The sequence below is a fragment of the Ceratotherium simum genome, chromosome 2, assembly GCF_057802395.1.
Source record: "Ceratotherium simum simum isolate JZ-2026a chromosome 2, ASM5780239v1, whole genome shotgun sequence".
Taxonomy (NCBI): Eukaryota; Metazoa; Chordata; class Mammalia; order Perissodactyla; family Rhinocerotidae; genus Ceratotherium; species Ceratotherium simum.
The window spans coordinates 16,743,319-16,764,905 of record NC_141901.1 but is presented as its reverse complement, the minus strand read 5'-3'; the positions used below and the strand labels follow the sequence as shown (position 1 = coordinate 16,764,905).

General features: G+C 46.6%; 1 protein-coding gene across 4 annotated transcripts in view; it reads right to left on the bottom strand.

Annotated features, from left to right (window-relative positions):
- Positions 1–21,587, bottom strand: part of CACNA1E (calcium voltage-gated channel subunit alpha1 E) — a 372,240-nt gene that overhangs the window by 270,530 nt on the left and 80,123 nt on the right. Inside the window, exon 4 of one of the 4 annotated variants that reach the window (XM_087438754.1) lies at positions 826–931. In XM_087438754.1, the coding sequence (XP_087294880.1) occupies positions 826–931 (106 nt within the window). Of the gene's footprint in view, positions 1–825; positions 1,020–21,587 lie in introns of those variants that run through there. The other 3 variants (XM_087438731.1, XM_087438736.1, XM_087438725.1) reach the window with 3 other exon arrangements.

Below are 21,587 nucleotides of genomic sequence, written 5' to 3'. Positions count from 1 at the left end.
GCACACCCTGGCCACCCCCTCCACTCTGACCTTTCTTCTCTCCTACAGGACACCTGGACGACTGTGCTGGACCAGCCCTGTGTACAGGTGGGAAGTGAGGGTACTGAAGAACTCATGGAGTGCACAAGAGCAAGGAAAGCCCCAAGGGAGCCAGCTGCAGAAATGGATGCATGTAGGGGGTCACAGCCAGGACCAGACTTCCTCCCATGAAGATGACTGATGGTGCTGGCTTTGCCTAGAAGAGTTGGCTTTTCCACTGCTGGCCTTGGCTTACATTGGAAGCTTAAGAGTTCTCATCCACAGGTAATCAGGCTGGAGCTGCTTACCCACACATTTGGATTTTAAGCAATTTGTTTGCTCTCTTTAGGGGGAATACGTTAGACGCGTGAAGCATTTCTTTAAGGAGAATATGGACGTGACGTTCAGGAAGTTCATAACCATGAGTGCACACAGGCTTTGAGCATCCTTCATCTTCTCTCCTTTATCCTCCCTTTCCCTTCTCCCTTCAAAGTCCCTCAGGAAGGGGCGTGAAGTGAACGGACCCTGTGCCTGCCCTTTCTTCTTGTCTGGCTGCCATGCAATGTATACACAAGTGTTTGTGATGCCCTCAGAACTTCCTGAGAGCAGGAGTTATAAAGGTCAGTCCTCTTGTCCTTATGAATCCTAACGGGGTTTGTCACCAACTTGTCCCTCAGCAAAGAACAAAGTCCTCACAGAGCTCTAGGATAAGGAAGGAGGGAAGGGGGCCAGGGGATGGAGCAAAGGAGAAGGGAACCAGGAAAGAGGAGGGACAGTGGGAAAGAAAGATGAGGAGGAAGCACATACCAGTCTGCGGGACATTGGCGTCTTGTCATCCTCAGGAAGGTGCTGCTCCAGAGCCAAGACGATGCAGTTGGCAATGATGGTGGCCAGGATCATATACTCAAATGGCGTGAGAAAAGAGGAGTTAAGGAACAGATTCACCAAAGAGAGAGGGACACAGCCTCCACGATGGCTGCGCACATTAATACACAAACTTTAGCAACCCGCATTGTGTCTGTGCAGTTTGAATGATTTATATCAGCCAGCAGGCAGGCAGGACAGTGGATGGTCCTTAGTATGGGAAACTATAACTCTGAACAGAAAGCATCTTCTCCAAGAAAAAGAAGAATGTAGTCAATAAAAAATATAGTTACACATATCCCTCCAGGTACTTAGTGAATTCAGTGACACATCCGGGAATTAACCAGGGCTGAAAGCAGAAGTGGGAAGAAGGGAGGAAGAAATACTGAAGCCGTTGCAGGCCCCTGTTCGTCCCAGTCTTCAAACCACTGGACTGTATAATGACACTTCAGCAAGGATCCAGCTGTAGCTGGCTGTTGCTGTCTCTGGGAATCACATCTGGAGTCCCCTCCTCTAGAACCTCTGCCCAACTGAGTAGAAGAGCCCCTGGAAAAGGAACAATTCTTTCCATGTGAGATCTTTTCTATTTTAATATCCAATTCAGAAAAATACTTAATGCGGCCTGGAGAAGCTTGCTTTGTCCTGAGTTATTTTCTCCTAATCTTGTACATCTACAGGAAACACAGACACATCATGAGTCTGAATCCAGGAAAGCAAAGTCGAGGTCTCTAGGAACCAAACTACAAATGAATAGATAATGAATTCAGGCTTTTGTCTGGTTGCATTTTTCTGAAGACAGGTGAGGGGGCTCCCTGCGCCTTTTTGAAAAACAGGACAATGATTCTAGTGCCAACATCCTGACTCCCACAGGAAGGTTGTGCCACAAGCCCAGGCGGAGGTAGGAGGGGGATTGTTAGAAAAGAGAGGGAATCACCGGCTCCCAAGTGGAGTCATTCTGCATGTTGAATTTCATTCTGTAACTACTGTTGTGACAAACACAAGCGAGCTGTTGCCACTGGTCTTGTTGAGCAACCTATGCTCTGGCAGATTCTGGAATCCAGGCGGGTGAGAAGAACAGTAGATCTGGCGAAGTGGAGGGAAGGGAAGGGACTGTTCTCCTTGTTTCCCCACATATCCAGGCTGGCTGTGTAGGATGTAGGGCCTAGAGCCCTCCCAAGGGAGTACAGAAGGAGGGCAAATCACAACATCCCCTGATGCCTCCCCACCCCCGCCATAATGCTTGTGTCAGTGAACATCAGTGGTAAATGAACATTCGGGGCATCTCTGAGGAGGGCAGGGCATAGGGCACGTACAGGCAGAGGTGGGATTGCAAGATGTGAGCTGCCTCACCAGATGCTCTGGTCCTGGTGCTAGAATGGGAGGCTGCAGGGGGTGAGATGACTGGTGGCATCTGAGCCTGGAGTACTTTTAATTCTCATTTGGCAGTGCCGTCTCCTCCCCCGTCACCATGCATCCCTGAGTCACAGCCCATTCTCCAGCAGCTGGCCATCGTTCCTTCCCACACACCCCCAACACTCACACAGGACCCATACACTAGGGACAGCTCTTCTGGCCTCTGCTGCCTTGCAGGGCTCAGCCACTGGATGTGAAAACTGGATGGGGCTCAGAGGACCTCTGAGCCAGCCCCCTGCCCCCACACCTCACTATGCTTGCTTAAACCCTCCCAGTCAGAGGGGAGCCTCACTGCATGGAAAATCCCCCAGCACACCTAGCCATTCCCCCTCCTTTAGCCTCTCTGAGTACCAAGCGAGGCCCCTTGAGAGCTGAACATGCCAGCAGACACACTCATACATGCCCACCTAGCTTGCACACCTACTTTCTCAGGACAAGCCCCCACACACAGCCCATCCTGGGCCGCCACTGCCCACTGATCACGGGAGTTTTCTTCCCTCCCATCAAGAGCTCTAACCCAGAGCTCTGAACAAATATAGAGTGACCAGGGACCACACCAGGACCTGGTGTCGTGCAAGCCCTCTGAACAGCTTGTCCTGGGCCTGGTTCAGACACCCAGAATTCCCCAGACCCAAATGGCAGAATGAAGATGGGAACACGGCAGGAGTGGTGGCCCAGGAATCCATGCCCTTTCCTGAGAACGAGCCTAGGGGGTGGGTGCAGAAAAGGAAACTGAGGACATGCCTACAAGCCACTACAGATGACAAGAGGAGTCAAGGGCGTTTAGGGCAGTTTTCCTAAAATGCAGGCCACGGAATACTAACGCCATAGGAACTTGCAATCAGACAAACAAGGGAAAGCCAGGGTGCAGTAAAGATAAGCAGATTTCCTCCCAGTAGGACTTCTTGGAGACTTCAATACTATTGCACACGGTGTACACCGCGTCCCCCAGGGGGGCTGGGAATAGCACACAGCATTCCCAAACTCACTTCACCACATGGCCCTTCTGTCAGAGCATCTCTCTTGGGAATGGTGTTCACACGAACTTATCTGGGAAGCCCTGATACAAAGGGCAGATCACACCGCCAGTCTCCAAGAGTGGGGAGAGGAGGGCTGGTGGCTCTGACGGGAGTGAAACTAGTGCCTCTTCCACCTCATGCCCTGTCCTTGTTCCTGACAAAAGCATTCACCAATGTGAGGCTCCGCTGGCCATGTGCCATGGCTGGAAATGCCCCAGGCAGGCTCAGAAAGCCGTCTGCAAGTCCAAGGAGCCCAGCACGCGACCTGGGATGCACGACTGAGGACGTGCATGCTCTCATTTAAGCTACAGACGTTATGAACTCTCATTGGTCTGTCTGGTGTCAATGATTGCTTTTTGGGGTACAGGCTTCATCTCCTGAAAACTTTAAAGAGATAACCACAGACTTAAAAGTAAATGAGCTCTTAGTTGCTGACCTGTGGCTAGACAGGTCCTGGCAGCTGGGCACCTCCAAGGCCTTTCCACCCAGCGATGCCGGCTTGGACTGCGGCAGCTCCTCCGACTCCTTGCTCCCACTTCCACATCCGCACTTTCTTAGCCAGATAATCTAAGCATATAGTTCCCTGCTAGGACCTTTAAGCTCACCTAGCCCAGAACGTCCAGGCACAGATATATGAGGACTGTCTGGGAACACAGGGCCAGCCTCAGGAAGGCGTGGCCATCACCACTGCAGGGTGCTCAGGGCAGGAGAAAGGCTCTTGGTCCCAGTGCTGATGAGCCAGACTTCCCACGAGTGGCCAGGTGTCTGGATGGCTGAGAATTCACGAGGTCTCAATGAATGGCACTCCCTAAGGCCCTGGCGGCTGGAATCTAAAGGTGAGGGTTTGGTATTTCTTAGGTTCTGAGAAGACTCCATTCCCACATCCTACCCCACCCAAATCCTCTGCCTGCAGTCTGATGTCTAGGGACCCATCGAAAGCAGTGAAGCTTTGGCTTAAAATTTTGAAAACTGTTCAAATGCACATGCCCTTGAGAGGGATGTTCCTTTAGGCCTTAGAGATCATCTCGACCTCAGGATGAATTCATGTCCGGGGCAATTAAGAACCTAAGGTGAGATTCTGATGCACAAGAAAAAGTGGGACTATGGGAATTCCATGACTCTGCGGGCTGGGTCTAAGAAAGGATGGGGAAGGGGAAATCTTAGGAGAGGAGAGCAGGAGTGGACACTCAGTTCCGCCTGGGCGCCGGCCACTCTCCCTCACAGCCCTTTCCCTTAACCTCTTGTGCACATCTCCTTCTGAAGAAAGCACAAAGAAGTGGCACTGACACCCTGGTGCTTTTGTTCCTCCTGCAGTGGCCTTTCTCCTCCTTTCTGGTCATATGTCAAGATCAAGCTGAAATGTCACCTCGTCTGTGGAGGTTTGTCCCTATGCTCCACAGCTCTTGCGTTGTGCAATTTTATCACTTGTCCTCATATATATCTCCCCCGGGAAACTATGCCTTGACAGCAGGGATGGTGTTTTGTTCATCTGTCCACTGGCCATGCTTAGTAGAGCTCCTGGTACACAGTTGGCACTCACTCAATGTTAAATGCAGGCATGAATGACTGTGAGCAGCAGCTCCATTGAGGAGCCATCATGAAGACCAGGTTGTCGTCACTCACTCCGGCTCAGGCCCGGGCTCCTGCTCACCCGCATCCTTGGGAGCTGACTCAGAGGCGCCACTTCCCATTTCTTCCTGCCAGAAGAACTTCAGGCCCAACAGCAATGGTTGTGCTTCAGGTCCGAAGGGAAGAGCCTGGACTGCAAATAATGGCTCATGGGTCAAGCGAATGCACCTCATAGGCTGGACAAAGACGTGACTTGGAAACGTCAAAGGAAGCTAGCTCCACGTTGCCCAGGCCTCAAAGAACAACAACCTTCATGGGACAGGATGGATGGAAGTCTGTCCAGGACTCTGGCTCCCTCTGCCCAGGAATTCAGTGACTCCCATTACACTCTGTGCCTGACACTAAGGCATTGTGAAGAACGATATCTTTCCCTGGCGTCCAGACTGTTTGTGGTTTGAGATCTTGAACAAATAGAGGTAACAGAGCGGTGAGGTGTGGGAGTCTGAGGACAGGGGCTCTGCCTGGCTCATCCACCTCTGCGCCCTGGTGTCCAGCACGTAATGGGCACCCAATGACTGGTTTGTAATTAATTAATAAATTAATCAGTCAACTGATAAGTGAATAGCATAGAGAAACCAGAGCCAGAGACATCCTTACAGAAGGTACCCCGTGCTTTCTCCACGCTTTGAATACTCATTTGAACTTTTTGTACTGTGTACTGTGTACACACAGTAGCTATTCAAAAAAGAAACCAGCATGCATAGAAGATCCCTTTAATGTAAAAAAAAAAATTTTAAAGAGCAAAGAAAAAAATCTGTCTTGCTAAAAACATAATGAGTTTTCTCGGAGTAGTGGGGCTATTGTCACTTTCTTCTTTACTCTTTTATGCATTGTCTGAGTGTTATCATGAGCATGTATTAATTTATAATTACAAAATCAATTAAAGCTATATTTATTCCAAAAAAAACGAATCAACACAAAAACCCATCCCAACCTGAGGGTCATGGAACTCAGTAGAGGGTTTCTAAGAGGATCAAATGCAAGAGAACAAAGGGACAGAATGGAATGAGGAAATGGCCATGAAAGTACTTTGAAACCTGCAAAGAAGCCTCCTCTCCCTTATCTGTCCCCCTGTCTGCTCCTGGGGGCCTCATCTCATAAACTTTCCTGGCGCTCTCCCCAAACACCCCTTCACTCCGCTCTCCCTCTGAGCCCGTTAATGAGGACCTGTGTCGCTCCAACTCTCCCTTTCCCATCTAGCAGCTTCAAGACAATCATCAGGGAAATGATAAAAATAGGTTCGCTTATTGATTTATCTCCTCTACCAATGCTCCTTCCTTCGAACGCTGGACTTGTTTCCCTAGCAACACAGCTAATTTGAGCAGTGCTACTTGGCCTGCACACCTGCCATTTGTTCATTTCCTTCCTGGAGTACAGAAAGCTGGGGCAAGGGAGAGGGCTGCCCCACGGGTGATAGTGGTGGTGCCGGCTCAGCTTGTCAACAGAGCCCTGGGGGCCTGGGAGCAGAGCCCTCTCATTGCGTGGATTCGGATCCACAGAGCCTCCCCTATCAACACCTCTCAGAGATAGACCTGCAGGTACAGGACTGAGAAGGACTTAGGCCTTAAGCAGCAATTCTGGGGTGCCCCAGGGGACACATGCATCTCGACTACCACCAGGATGCTTATCCTACATCCCTTGCCTCCTCTCAGAGCCTGTGACAGCAGGACACCAAGGAGACTGAATGTGCTCAGAGGGGCTGAGGGCCACCAGGGACAGGCAGACAGAAAGCTGTGCTCTCTCCCCAACTCTAAGCCTAATGGAAAATGCTCTTTTGTTGGGAGCAGCCTGTGGACACTCAGGCACTTCCTGTAAACTACTGGGGGAGTCTAGAATAGCCCACAGTCTCAGGGGAGGCAGGTCTCAGCCTCCTTTACTCATTCCCACCCCTCACCCCACGCCCAGAACACTCCCCCTACAAGAACGTCTGTCTCCTCGCAGACCCCACTTCCATCCCAGCCTCCTGTTCTTGGATGTCTAATTCTAAGAGATGGAAGAGTCTCAGAAGATGGCCTGGGCATCTTTATGCATGTCTTTCTACCTCTCCCTCACCTGCATGTAAATATCATTCCAACAAGTGGGATGTTGACTCAAAGACGTCATGGGGAAGGGGCGCTGCCCAGCATATGATTTCCTCCAGCAATACACCCAAGAGACATGGGCAATATGAACGACAGTGAACTACAGCTATCCAAGGCTTTCATGCTACTTTTTTTTATGAGAAGAAGAATCAGAATCTTCCTCAAGACCTACATGCAATGGAGAAAATGTAGCTTGGCAATGGAAAACCAGAGCCAGGGTTCTCACTGCAAAAGCTGCCTCAACATGGTACTCGAGTTAGGAAAACCACCACCATCCATTCCCATGGAATCAAACAAGAAACACAAAAGGATCAAAGTCTAAGATGATACATGAAGATGAAAGCCCTTCAAAAACCGTGAGGTGCTGCACAAACGCACAGTCATTTTTATTATCCTACTAAATCAATCTTTCAGCATCTGCTGTGGCTCGAAGCTTTGGGGAAAGCATCTGTTAGTGGTCACAGCCTCTGGGAGAGGGCTGGCTGGCTGCAGCCATGGGCTGAAATTGAGGAGACCCACGGCAATAAAGGATTTAAAAGAAAATTATGGTAATGGGCCTCCGGGAAGAGAACAAAGACATTTGGCCCAGAACCTCCTGGGAATATGGAAAGCACATCCAAACACCAGTCCTCAGAGGAGGATTTATGAAGCTGATGGCTCTGATGCAATCTCTACCAGTGATTAGAAGGGATATTAATCACACCCAAGGCTAGGGCGAAGATGGGGGTCAAACCATCACAGAAGTCCGGCTCCGGCTCCTACAGACCCTGATGGAAATGCAGTGAGATCATGCTGGTGAGATCATACCCCCCTCTCCTGGGCCGCTGAGAATGATACATCTGTCCTGGAGGGACCAGTAGTGTTGAAGAGACAGGACCTTGTGCCCAGAACCCAGACACCACTAGAGCCACCACCATCATTTCCACAGAGTGTGTCTGCACCCTCCTGATCTTCCTCACCTTTGCTAGAGGCTGCTGTTCTCACAGCCTGTCCACACCAGCCGTGAGTGCAGTTCTTCAACCTTTTACACACTGAAAAGAAAATTAAAACCAGTCCTGTTAAAACAGGCCTGGGACCAGCTCTCCCTCCTGGAAGGATGCTTCACCTTTTCTCCAGATCCTGGTGTGAAGTAGAAGTAAGAGATGAAAGGATGGAGATCCAGAGGGCTTTCTAAGGCCTATCAGCAAGCCTCCACCCCACCCCACCAAGGTGAGAGGCTGGGTTAGGAGGTAAGGGAGGTCCCCGGGGCCTCAGCCAGAGGCTAACGTGCTCCTGGATAGGCTCCTTCTGGACTTCTTGGCACTCGCTCCTATGGCTGACCTAGCAGGACGGTGTGGCCCAAAGAAGACCCATCCAGAAAAGGGAATAAACCGGGGGACTGTATTCCTTGGGGTTCTGAGGGGCTACAGATGAATTTTTCAATTTCCTGAAAAACAACATTAATCATCTGAACTTATCAATGTATGAACCACCTTCATATCTGGGGGAAGTTACACCCTCAACTCTACTCCCATCTCTTTTCTTAGCCCTTAATTTTAGGTTTCCAGTCTCTGTCCTGGGCTGATCAACACAGGGTGGACCACATATCGCCTCCAAAGAGCAGGAGGGCTAAACCCCTGTGCTTCTCCATGCAACAGTGATCAGCGCACAGCTCCAGCTGCAAATCTGGAAATCCACAATGTATCCCCCTTCTTTTACACCCCTATGGCAGGAGAAATGCTCTGTTAGCAAGCAGAAAATTGAGGTGGAAGGCTCTGCATCCTTCGTGTTCTCCCATCCCATTATCTCATGGCTTTCCTTATTGCGATTTTCTCACCACCCAATCTCGTCCTCAAAAAAAAAATCAGATTGAAAAACCAAATCCCTTTTCTTTTTTTAAAACAAAACAAAACAAAAATGTATCATGTGACTTCCAGCCTTAACATCAGTTTTTTAACTTTGGTTTCCATGGTGGTGGGATGCAACCTGCCATCACCATGACAACAGCTGCCTCTGTTCAAATTCACCATCTGACAGGCACTCGTGAACACACATACACACCTCCCTCTCTCTCTCTCTCTGTCTTTCTCTCTGCCTGTCAAGAAGCTGGAAATGCTATTACACCTACTCCTAAAGACTTAAATCCTAATGAATGAAAGACAAAGAAAGCAATATTGAGAACATAGCAAAGAGGCAGAGAACCCCCTAAAAGGCTCTCTGTTTGCTGGTCCCCCTACTCTCTTAGAGAAGTCAACGGACTCAAGTTACTCAAAACAAAAGATCCCTGGCATTACCCTTTCATGTTGGCTGTGAAGCCACATTCACCCTTTCATTGTTTTTAAACCAAAGAACTCCCATCTGACTCCCATGTCCCTGCCCTCTACATAAAATGACTGAAAGGAAGCACGTTATTGCTGCTTAGCTTAACCAATCTTGAGGGCAGTTCCATACTCATCCAAGCCCCAATTCCAAAGGACGGGGACTGGCGGTTCTGAGGAATTACGGCAGTACCAGCTTTCCTCCCTCTTTTGCCTCAGTGACAGTCAGCCGGATAAGTTCTAACAAATTCACTGTTTATGTGTCTGACTGAATCCTGGACTCAGAATGCTGTCATTCAACACACAGTTTTGGTGATCAGGAGACAAATGATTGATGCTATAGATAAGGGACGAAAGAACAGGAGAATATTAAAAGCCTTTGGAAGAAAACAAAACAGCAGTGGGAAAATTACCTGTTTCAGAAACCAGAATCTGTTTTGATGACACTGACGAATTTGAGCCCATCAAGAGTGCTGGCAGCAACGTGCATTTTAGGGAAAGGAGAACGTGGGCTGCAATCAGCAACCACACCCAAGACTACACCCTGCTTCATACCCACACTCACTTCATGGGGCGTCAGATGCTACTTTGAATGTATTAAAAAAAATGAAAAGCCTTTTGTGAAAGAGTCCACAGATCATCACTGGGAGAAGTTTTGTTTTCCTTTGAAAACCTGCAATGTAGCCTTGTGTTCAAAGACACTGACCGCACCTCCAAACCACACAAGAAAATGGTGAAGGCACGAAGGACACTCAGCCTGGAAAGGGAAGACCTGAGAGACATCATAGCTGTTTTCAAACATCTGAAGGGCTAGCTTGAAATAGGGGGCTTAGATGTTGTCTAAACTATTCTGGAGGGTAAGACTGGGACCAAAGGGTGGAATACCCACCCAAAGGCAGATCTGAGGCAATAGAGAGAAGTTCCACTGTTCCACAAGTGAATGGACTATTCTGTTAAGTGGTAAACTAAGTGTTGTACTAATAAATTAACAACCAGCCTCTCTAAAGGGAGAAAAGCCCTAGTGTATAGCATTTGCCAATTTCTGGAGGGTAAATACTCTCTCCATGACCAGTTTCAAGCTACCAACTTGACATCAATGCACATGGAGTTGGGAAGAGATACACCCAATGAACACCCAAGAGCTGGGACAAGCGGCTGCAGCACAGCACTTTCTGTAGGTTCCAGGTCTCTGGGAGACCTCAAGGATATTGAGGAAGAGATTCCTGTACTTGGTAGTAGTCGAGCTGGATCAACCCTCATATGCACAAGGGGTTAACAAATGGGTAGGAAGCAAGGTCAGTAAGTCTTTCAAGAACCTCCTGGGTTGGCATGACTCACTCTGTCTCCCAGCCTCGAGGTGCCCCCTTAGCTAGAACTGCATTCAAGAAGTCTGAAGCGTCACCCTTATCACAGAAGGCTGGTACCTGTGCAGCTGGATGTGTGCCAGAAGCAGCCACAGGTGAGTGGTTTGCAGTGCCATGAAATATAAGAATTAATCACCCCATTCTCTCAGGCTGAATTCCGGGATACCCAGGGGGCTCCTGCTATTTCACAGTAGCCTGTAAGAGAACTGAGAGGAATCAGCCAAGACATGTGATTAAAGCACAATCCCAAGAAACAAAGCAGGTAAAAGGCTCACCTCTCATTCTAGAAGATCAATGGATCGCAACCTTGGCTACACAGAACCACCTGGGAAGCTTTTAAAATTAAGGATACCGAGCCAGCCCTAATAGCCTAGAGGTTAAAGTTCGGTGTGCTCTGCGTTGATAGCCGGAGTTCAGTTCCTGGGCGCAAAACCACACCATTTGTCTGTCAGTAGCCATGCTGTGGCAGTGGCTCACATAGAAGAACAAGAAGAACTTACAACTATACACAACCATGTACTGGGGCTTTGGTGGGGGGAGGAAAAAAAAAGGAGGAAGATTGGCAACAGATGTTAGCTTAGGGCAACTCTTCCCCTGCAAAAAAAAAAATTAAGGATACTGGCATCCCATCCCCAGAAACTCTGATTTAATTTGTCTCAGCTACCATCTGGGTATCAGCATTTCTAGAAGGAACCCAGTCTGATTTTAATGTGCAGCCAGGGAAATGATCACTGCTTTAGATGCTGGGGGCCATGATGTCCTCAACTCAGGTGAGATAACAACTGAGAAAACTAGAATCCCAGAGACACAACAGTAAGAACTGAAAGGTGCCTTAGAGTCCTGTTAACTATTTTATGCTGGGTAGAAGCCCACTGCCTATTGGGTATAGTACAATCATTTCATAAAGTTCCCCAGCAACTCACAAGGGATTCTTTCCAGCAACATTTTTGGAAAAGGAGAACATTAACCATTGTTCTGAATCACTGTTTCTCATTCTCATTGGATCTGTGCTGGTTGGCTTCTCTTGAATTATCCTTCTCTTATCCATTCCTACTTTTTCATAATTAAGTCCTTTCTTATTAATTACGATCGTTATATCCAGTCTCCTATGCCCCAACTCAAAAGAAACACCCAAAACATATACTTGCTAACTAATAAAAGGAAGAGGAAACCCCAGAAGACGATGAAGGGGCTAGGTGGAAGAAGACTGAGCAGAGAAAGGGTACTGAGGAAAGAAAAGAGGAAATGCGATGAAAGGAGCTCTGGACTTAGAATCAGGAGCCCTCGGGTCTAGTCCCTGCTCTGTCATTTACTGAGAGACCTGTGGCAAGTCACTTAGCCTCTCTGGCTCTCAGCTTTCTTACGGATAAGTGAGGGTTTGACTAGTGTTTCTCTTGGGTGCCTGTAATGCTAATATTCTATTATTCTGTGGTGCTAATAGGTAGCGCGATGGGAAGGGAAGTGAGAGAGAAAGGAGGAGCATCCATTATTAGAACTGAGAGAAGCCATTTTGGGTGAAGCTACTAACGAGGATATCCAACTATAACATTCAAAAGGGAAATCCTGGCACACCCAAGAATACCATTAAGGTGTCTAAAGTCAATGGAAATATCTCTAAATTTTTAAGAATAGGAGCTCCACGACAAGCTGGGTGGGCTAGAAACTTCTCTAAGAGGAAGTTAATGAAAAATCAGAATCCTCATGATGGTGGCTAGGCTGGGGTGAACATAAGGCTGCTTTTCCATAAACCTATTATAAGCCTTTTCTACACTTCCTATTGGGATATTAATGTCTTTTCTGCAGCCTCCCTATCCCCCCAACTCCCATTTCCTTAACAAGCTGCAAAGGCAGAAGCATTCAGTAAGAAGAAAGTTCAAGAAAAAGTCATTCAAGTTGCCTCCTCCACACTACAATTCACACTATGGGTGCCCCAGAAAGGAGAGGACTGACAGTAGACTTCTTCGAGGGCTGGAAAAAGTAAATGGACTTCACATGCTAATATTAAAAGGAGAAGGAGAACTGGCATTTCCACACCAGAGGTCCTTTGCAGAGTGGTGAGGGAAGGGTGACAGGGGAGCTTTTGGTGAAGGAAAGACAAAATAGCAAAGAGCCCCAATTCCAACTCAAGCTCGCATTCCAATGACACAGGGCAAGACGTCTCAGACCCGTTTCATGATGACCATGATGATAAGTAAGAGATCTTTGCTCTTTTCCCATCTATTGATCCTTTACTCCTCCGTGGGTTTAGCCTCCTACCCAATGGGTGCTACACACACAGGCAAGCAGTTCACAGCGTCATCCTAAAAGGATGCTCTGTTGGGGAAGAGTCCTTGCTAGTCTTCTGGTCTGACCTGAGGCAGTGTTGTACAATGGAAAGAGAATAGCCAATGGAGTCGGTCACACCACATCTACCTGTGACCTTGAGCTAATCATCTGCACTGCACAATGAGAACAATAACATCCACTTCACACAGGGTTCAGTTAAATGATATACATCTCTAAAGCACACGGTATGTAGTGTCTGTCACACAATAGGCATTTATTCAAGGTTAGTTTCCTCTGTCCACTCCCAGGCATACATACCGAGGAACGGATGACTCTCCAGGCCTAGATCATGATCCCTAGAGAATGTTGGTAAAATTATACGACAAAAATAGACGAAGGTAAGAGAAAAAGAGAGATGATAAACCTTATAATTGTGCAGGGTTGTTCTGAACCCAGCCTCTTCTATGGCACAAATGTGGAAAGTTGTTGGGCATTTCTCATTGCCCAGAATCTATGCCTTTGCTTTGCTCTTTTAAGCCTGTCTACTGATGTTTGTGACAGAAATGACCTCAGTCTTTCTGAGCCTGTACATTCAGGGGTGGGCATTTATTTGTTACTCTCTAATCATCACCAGGGAATGCGGTTACCCAGAGAAGATGTAACATCCTTATCCATAGAATTTTGGGGGAGGAGGGTCAGATGTAATCTCAAAAATAAATAAATACATACATACATATCTATGAGAAGGGAGCATTATCTTGCCAAAATGTCCAGATCCTCTGAATTTACACAGACCCATATTCCCCAGAACTGCCCCCTCCTCATGTTACCACATCCACCCGCCCCCCAACCTCCAGACAAGCCCACATCCTTCAACTGCTCCTCATATCAACAGATCAGCAGAACACACGCATCCTTGTGCGTCCATATGGCTCAGATATTTCATAAATACAAATTCTCATGCAAATACAATCCAAAGTTAGCAGAAAGAAGAGGCAGTTCCTTTCATTTTTTTAGGCCCACTCCCTAATTTCCTCAGAGTTTTCTGCCTGGTTTCCAGAAGCCAAGTGGCACATCCTAGTTCGCCATTCATATCTACACCAGTACCCAGTTCCCTCAGGTAAAACATCCTCCAGTGTCATAGTCAGATGACCTTCATCAAGTTCATTAGCAAACGTCCAAGGGATCTAAGCCATGGAGATTTCCCCCGCCCTGTCACATCCCTCTAACCCTTTCAGAATCTTCCTCCACAGTTCACAGACTCCAATCTTGACTCCCTTCTCTGACAGAACAAAGATGGAGACTCTAAAAACCCAGAAACCTGAACAGACATGGAGTACTTAGCTAGAAGGCTGGTAACCCCAGCCTTCTCCACCTTCCACCTGAAAATCTGCCCAGAGACCAAGCTGGGACTCCAGGGGGGATCCTTCCATATGCCATCCATCAGGCCATCCGAAACTTCTAGCTACGTACAAACAAAACCAAAATCCAGTGAATTTAAGGTTGATGATTTTGAATATCTCATCTGTTTTTATCAAAAGCTTGCTGGGAAAATTCTGCACCATTATTGCTCCTGAAGATATTTTTTCTGGGTTATAAATCCAAATGTGTCCTTAGGGACAACATCAGTGTAAAATCAGCATTAGAAACATACGAAGAAAGACAGGTTCTGATGTAGATATTTTTAAATTTATCTTAAAAAATGTAAACCCAATAACTTTGAGAAGAAAAAAAAATAAGTCTCGTGGAAAGACCATCTAGCTGCTGTGGCTGAGAGCACGCTCTGATCCAGGCCTCCAGCTCTCACTCACTGGGTAATCTTGAGCAAATGAGTCAACCTCTCCAGGCCTTAATCCCCGCAACTGTGAGAGGTAGAAAACAAGAATGCATATCCCCATAAACTGTCATGAGGAATAAACACAGTAATCCATGGGACGCACTTAGCACAGCAATCTGGCACAAAGGAAATAATAAATGTTAGACATTTATTCCCTCTCTCAACATTAACACTAGTCCTAATAGCTAGCATGTTTACAAAGGGCTTTCATACACATTAGCTGAAGCTACCTTGGAGCAGTCTTGTAAGGCAGGAAAAGCGATCTCCACCTTCCACCTGAAGACACTGAGGCTCAGAGAGGTCACAAGACCTACTCGAGGTCACATAAACATTATCTGATTATCTGGCAGCGCTGGGGTTAGAAACCTGACAAGAGTCAGAAGAAACTAGATGGTATTGTTAGAAGGAGAAAACTTAGCTGCAGAAATTTTTTTTTTTTTCTTTTGTGAGGAGATCAGCCCTGTGCTAACATCTGCCAATCCTCCTCTTTTTGCTGAGAAAGACTGGCCCCGGGCTAACATCCGTGCCCATCCTCCTCCACTTTATATGGGACGCCGCCAAAGCATGGCCTGCCAAGCAGTGTGTCGGCGCGCGCCTGGGATCCGAACCAGCGAACCCCAGGCCACCGCAGCGGAGCATGCGCACTTAAGCCACCGCAGCGGAGCATGCGCACTTAACCGCTTGGGCCACCAGGCCAGCCCCTTTAGCTGCAGAAATTTAATGTTGATTCATCCAGAGTTAAGCAGATGCTAACAACTAAGATTTATTCACGTCTTACTATGTGCCAGACATTGTTCTAACATCTTAAATGTGTTGTCTCATCTGCTCTGCATAAAAAGCCTATAAGATACACCCTATAGGTAAAATTCCTATTTCCATTTTATGTTTGAGGAATCTGAGGCACAGCAAGGTTAAGCAGCTCCCCCAGGCACACAGCTAGGAAGTGGTGGAGATGATACCAAGATATGAATCAAGAGGCCATGTTTTTAACCATGACACTCGAATGCTTCCAAGCAGGGACTAGTAAATCCTAAACTCTAGGGCAAAGCCTTCATCAAGGACGAGATGATGTCTAATATCTCTCAACTCTGAGATGCTAGAGTTTGACACTGCGATCGTCTAGTAAAAAAATAAAATATTGTGCAAGTGAGTCTCAGAAAACGATATCTAGGGTGAACTTTGGAGAAAGGAAGATACTAGATCCTAGCCTAAAATAGACACAAAATTGTTACAAAAGTGTGTATTGATTTCAGCAAAGCATGTGACAAGGAGATCTCACACAATATACTTACAGACAAAACAGACATGTCAACTGGTTAAAGCAGTCCAGAAAATGCGAGAAAAGTTGAACAGGTGATGAGTACTGACCAATGTACTGATGATACACAGAAGGGGGGTCCCCGATTCTAACCATATTTTTATCAATTACTTGAACAAAGCATAAAGCGCATGCTTATCCAGGCTGCAGACAACGCAGAGCTCAGGGTAGAGAGCTCACTCATTAAACAGCAGAGTCTAGAGACAATGTGTATTGGAAATCATTTAAACTTTGGAGGCAGACCACTAGGGTTCAAGTTCACTGGTGATGACCTGGGGCAAGTGACTTAATCTTCTTTGGCCTCAGTTTCCGCATATTTAAAATGTGGATAATAACATTTATCTCATTGGATTGTTGTTTTGTTTAAATGTAGGGACTCTGAAGTTTGGTGGATACTCAATGAACATTAATTCCCTGGCCCCACTCAAAAGCAAGGCGGTAAAATGTAGTTGAAATAAACACAGAGTTCCAAATTTAGCTTCAAAAATTAAATTGAATGAGAACAGAGTGAGGGAAAACTAACTGTGTCATCAATTCACATGAAAAGATCCAGGGTTTTTAGCTGACTACAACCTCAACTCAAGTCTAAAATAGAATCTCATTTCTTAAAAAAAATAAAATAAAAAATTTAATTTAAACAAATATGCTAAATCTCAATAAGCACTGTTCTATGTTCTGGTAATTAAAAAACTAATAGATAATGACCCCTCCCTTGAAGGGATTTTAAACCAATACGAAAGCTATATGGTAAGTGTTACAATAAAGTAATAAACCAGATGCCACATGGGAGCCTAGAAGAGAGAGTTGGACTTACTCTGTCGAGAGAAATCAAAGAAGGCTTCCTGGAGGAAATGACCTCTGAGAATAGTCAAAGCCAGGAAGTCACAGGGAGAGAGAGAAGACGTTCCAGGCAGAGGTAGCAGTATAGGCACATAGGCCTAAGAGAGGATGGTGCCTTCAGGCATTAGCAGTCGTTGGAACAGTTGGAGAGAAGGTAATTACGATGGTGGAGGCAAACTGCAGCCATGGGTAGAGTGGATCATGAGACGCCCTGCACAGCAAGCTAGGGGAACCTTGCCAGTTACAGAGCAAACAAATGACAGAACCCAGACAGGAGTTAGAATTTCTGACTCATTATCTATCCTCTCCACCTCTGTTGTCCTGTACTGGAGTCACTAGCCACGTGTGGCTATTTAAATTTTAATTAATTAAAATTAAATAAAATTTTAAAATTTAGTACTCAGTCACAATAGCCACACATCAAGTGCTCAAGAGCCACACGTGGCTAGTGGCTACCACATTGGACAACACAGACAAAAACATATCCTTCATCACAGAAGGTTCTAGCCAACAGCACTGTTCAGTGCCATAGGGCTGTTAAGTGAACAAGAAGGAGATTGGGTCTGTATTACTTTACAGAACAGAAACGGGGGAAAAACAAGCAGGTGGAAGCTATAAGGAGCAATATTTCAACTTTCTACACCTTGAGTTTTCTGATAACAGAAGAGCACTGTCACTGGAAGCTTGAAGCCATCTATCAGGGTGATGTAGAAAGAGTTCTGTATTGACTTAACGCCCTTTGGTTAGAATGTTTGTGTTTTATCATGGCGGTCTGGCTGATGCACTAGCACACACATATCTCTGTAGCTCCTTTACATGGAGTTATTGTCATAATTGTACCTGAAGGATCTGATGTTGGGTTGGGAGTCACTATTTCTGATGGCCCAGCATCCCAACATCCCAGAATGTGGGAATTTTCTGACACAGTCAACATTTTTAAATGGTGATCCATGGACCCCCCTGAAATAGAATGCAAAATTATATGTATATTTTTCAGAAAAGAGGGGTCCATTACATCGATCAGATTTCAATAGGATTTGTGATCCCAATACAGAAAGCAAATAAACACGTAGTGGAGGGACCTAACAGTCCCAGTACTCGAAAAAGAGTCATCTAGATGTTATCCAGACAGCCACTCAGGTCATTCCCAACTCTAAAGTTCCAGGGCTTTAGGCACCAAAGACCATCACCCTGCAATTGAACAGCTTCAAGTCAAAAGTCCCTTGACCTTGATCAAAGAGAAAGGAGATGGGAGTAAAAAAGAGCATGGAAACAGCCCAACGCACACAAGGTGGATAATCAGTCAAGTTGGGGAAAGTATCATCTGTCAATCTCTTGATGAGACGCCTATCAGAAGCTCTCTAGGAAATCTTCGTGGTTCATTTTCAACACTAGCCTACAGAAACAAGCACACCAGTAAGATGTAATACCAGCTTACCAGCTGGAGAACTTGCCCAGTAAATCCAAAGCCTGCTGAGCTATCAATCCATCAAAAAAATAATGACGTTGTTCCAACCACCACCAGATGACATGACAATTGTACCAGGATTCATCTCCAGGTCCTACAGTATTTCTAGAGCAGAAAGGACTGGTTTCTAGAACAAGGCAGCAATTCCTCTGTCATCTGGTGTAGCTGGAGAAGAACGCTTTGGTTAATTTAACCAAAAAAGTGATAAAGAGCTACTTTATATAATCAATATGGATTACAATTTGCGAAAGCTCTGACTACTATAAAGTGCACACACCATTGAAACCACGTCGAACATGATGTAATGGATGCCTCATTGGTGATACTTAGAAAGTGCTACGGCCTTCTGCAGTGTCTAGGGGCCATCAGTACAAATCTCAATTGTTATTATGCTATAGATCTCTGGGTGCCAATTAATACAGAGTTCTGTATAACAAAATGCCAGATAACAACAAACACGATGTACTTTTTTCACAGCCTGTGTTTGGTAATAGAGAAACTGGAGAGATCCTTAGCAAGACCATGAAGTAGGTAAAGCTTGTCTATGACAACCTCCAAACTCCCATGTAATGACCCTTCAATCCCTCCCAGCCACCCAGCGCCCTTACTACCTCCTAGCAACCTCCTCTCCCCCAGCTAGAGCCACAGCTGGTCCTACAGGTCCAGGTCAGTCCAACACCAGGCACATAATAGGCACTTCATGGATGCTTGTTGTGAATTAATAGTAACCGATTAAGTAGATCATTCAACGACAGTTTACCGAATGCCCACCAAGTGCCAGCGTTGTGTTAGGTGCTAGAATTAAATGGGGCACGTCCTATGCCAATTCTCAGAAGAGCCTGCTCTAGGTTATAAGGCCAGAAAGAATAAGACGACCTAACTCTAAGTTGATAATGTCATATATTAGCTTACAATGTCCCCGCCCCCAAGATCACCTACATTTTGATAGAGAAGTCTGAAAGACTCACTCCCTGAACGCAAAGAACAAGCTTTTGTGAGCAGCAGGGCTTTGGGCAAGTATACGGGAGAGAGATTTGGGATGGAGAATCTCCCGAGCAGTTTGTAAGACTGGCCTTCTCTAAAGGCATTGCCAGGCAGATAACAAAACTGTGTAGAAGAGTGGTTCCAAGGCCAGTAGCATCAGTGTCACCTGGGAACTTGTGACAAATGCAAATTCTCAGGGCCTACTTCAGACCTACTGAATCAGAAACTCTGGGAGTGGGGTCCAATAGTCTGTATTTTAACAAGCCCTTCAAGAGATTCTGAGACACACTGATGTTTGAGAACCAGCGTGTAGATGACCCAGGCAGAGTGCATATGGATGACTTCAACACGAAGAAACTAAATGAGGAATTAGCCTTGATGCTGACAGAAATCACCAGCTGAAAAGAAAAGTCACCGACGGAACAGCAGCAAAATCGTTCCCAACAGCATACAGCTGGAAATTGCCAGGACGTTAGTGAGTGACTGTTGAAAATCCATTTCATGCTTTTTGACTCTGACCAGCCCCATGAGACAATGGTGTGGAAATCAAGAAAGAGGCACAGAAAGTTTGAAAAACTTCCTACCTACAGCTAAGCTGGAGCCTGGGAAAGACTTGTGAGGACTAATTTCCTCCTGGCACTAGTTTACAGAGCCTCTTCCCGGGGCCACGAAGCCACAGAGCACCCTGCATCTCAGCCACGGAAATGACAGCGGAGTCTGATCACCATGAGCCTCGTTCCTGACCACGGACCAGAGCATTTCTTCCTTTCCCCTTGAACGTTACTCACTGTTTAGCCACATCCTTTTCATCTCTCCCCTAAAGGGGAGAGACATCCTCCCCACACGCACCCCTTTCCCACCCCCTACTCCTACTTTAACAACACAAGCCTCCAGAAAGCTAAGGCACACATCTGAAACAGGCTTTCCAAATTCTCCAGAGAAGGGGGGAACAGATGTAGCAGGACCAAATGCAGCAAAAAAAAATAGCCTCAAATTTATGCAGAGTTGCAACAGTGATTCAAATCACCCACCCACAGCCAAAAAGACACTGGGCCCAGGGGCCAGGCAGGGCCTCTCCTGAAGCTCACCACATGCCTGGAGCTCAGGAGCCTGTAGCTGGAGCCTGGCCTGAGTCACATGACCAAGCCCTGCCCACTTGCCTTTGGGATGAACTACTGCTTTAAAGATGGGTCTACTGCAGGCTTTCATTTTCTTTTTAATATTCAAGAGGGCTAAGGGTGGAACTGTCTATCCTACAAACTTGGAACTCAAAACACAATAAGAAAAGCAGCTCCTGAGTAGTACCCACTGCTCTGCCAGGAGCGGGGTGGGGGAGCTACTGGGAAAGCGACAGCTTTGAAAGTCATTCAGTGCTGTTCTCCTTAATCTGACCCATTTCCCCCTCCTAAGGACACAACTTCAAGCTGCAGCTTGCTTTCCAGAGATGGGGACGTGGGGACTCATCAGGGTTTACAGCCAAAGACTGGCCAAAGATGAAGGGAACGGAAAATTAAGTAAGCATACTCGGGGTACTGAGTGAGCAAAAATATACCATCAACATCTCCCCGAAGTAGGCTTAACATATAAGAGACCACGAGGTTGGAGGAGCCTAAAAACTTTGTGCTGTACTTTCTGTCCTTAATTAAGAGTGACGCTGGAAACACAACCAGTGAACCCACACATGAGTCCTCTCTGTGTAGGTTTAGAACGCTGGGGAGAGAAGCATTGACACAGGTCTCTGGCACTTTTATCCCTCTTTGAAAAGGACTGCTTCAGAAGTCACATGGCAGTGGTGGGAGAAGTGGTGTGCGTGCAGCGGGGTGGGGGTGGGGGGAGTTATACACTAATTCGGTGGCTGCTCATCCCCTCCCCAATTCCTATGTGAATTCACACTGGAATTGGAAAAGAAAAGATTACAGAAGCCTGCTTTTTAGCTCAGTGGCTCGGCCTTTATCAGCATGAAGACCCAGGATGACAAGCAGACTCAGAGCGACAAGTACTTGGGGACATAAATATCTTCTTGTTACCCACGTCCTCTCAGGAGAGGAGGGGAGTCGCTGCATATTTATGGGGCACCCAAATGTAGCAGGCCTGGGTAGGAGCCAGTCATTATAAAATCAGCAAGAAAAAGCACGCAAAAAGAGATTTATTTTCCCCAACTACCCTTTCCTTGTGTCCTAGTGCCACTGC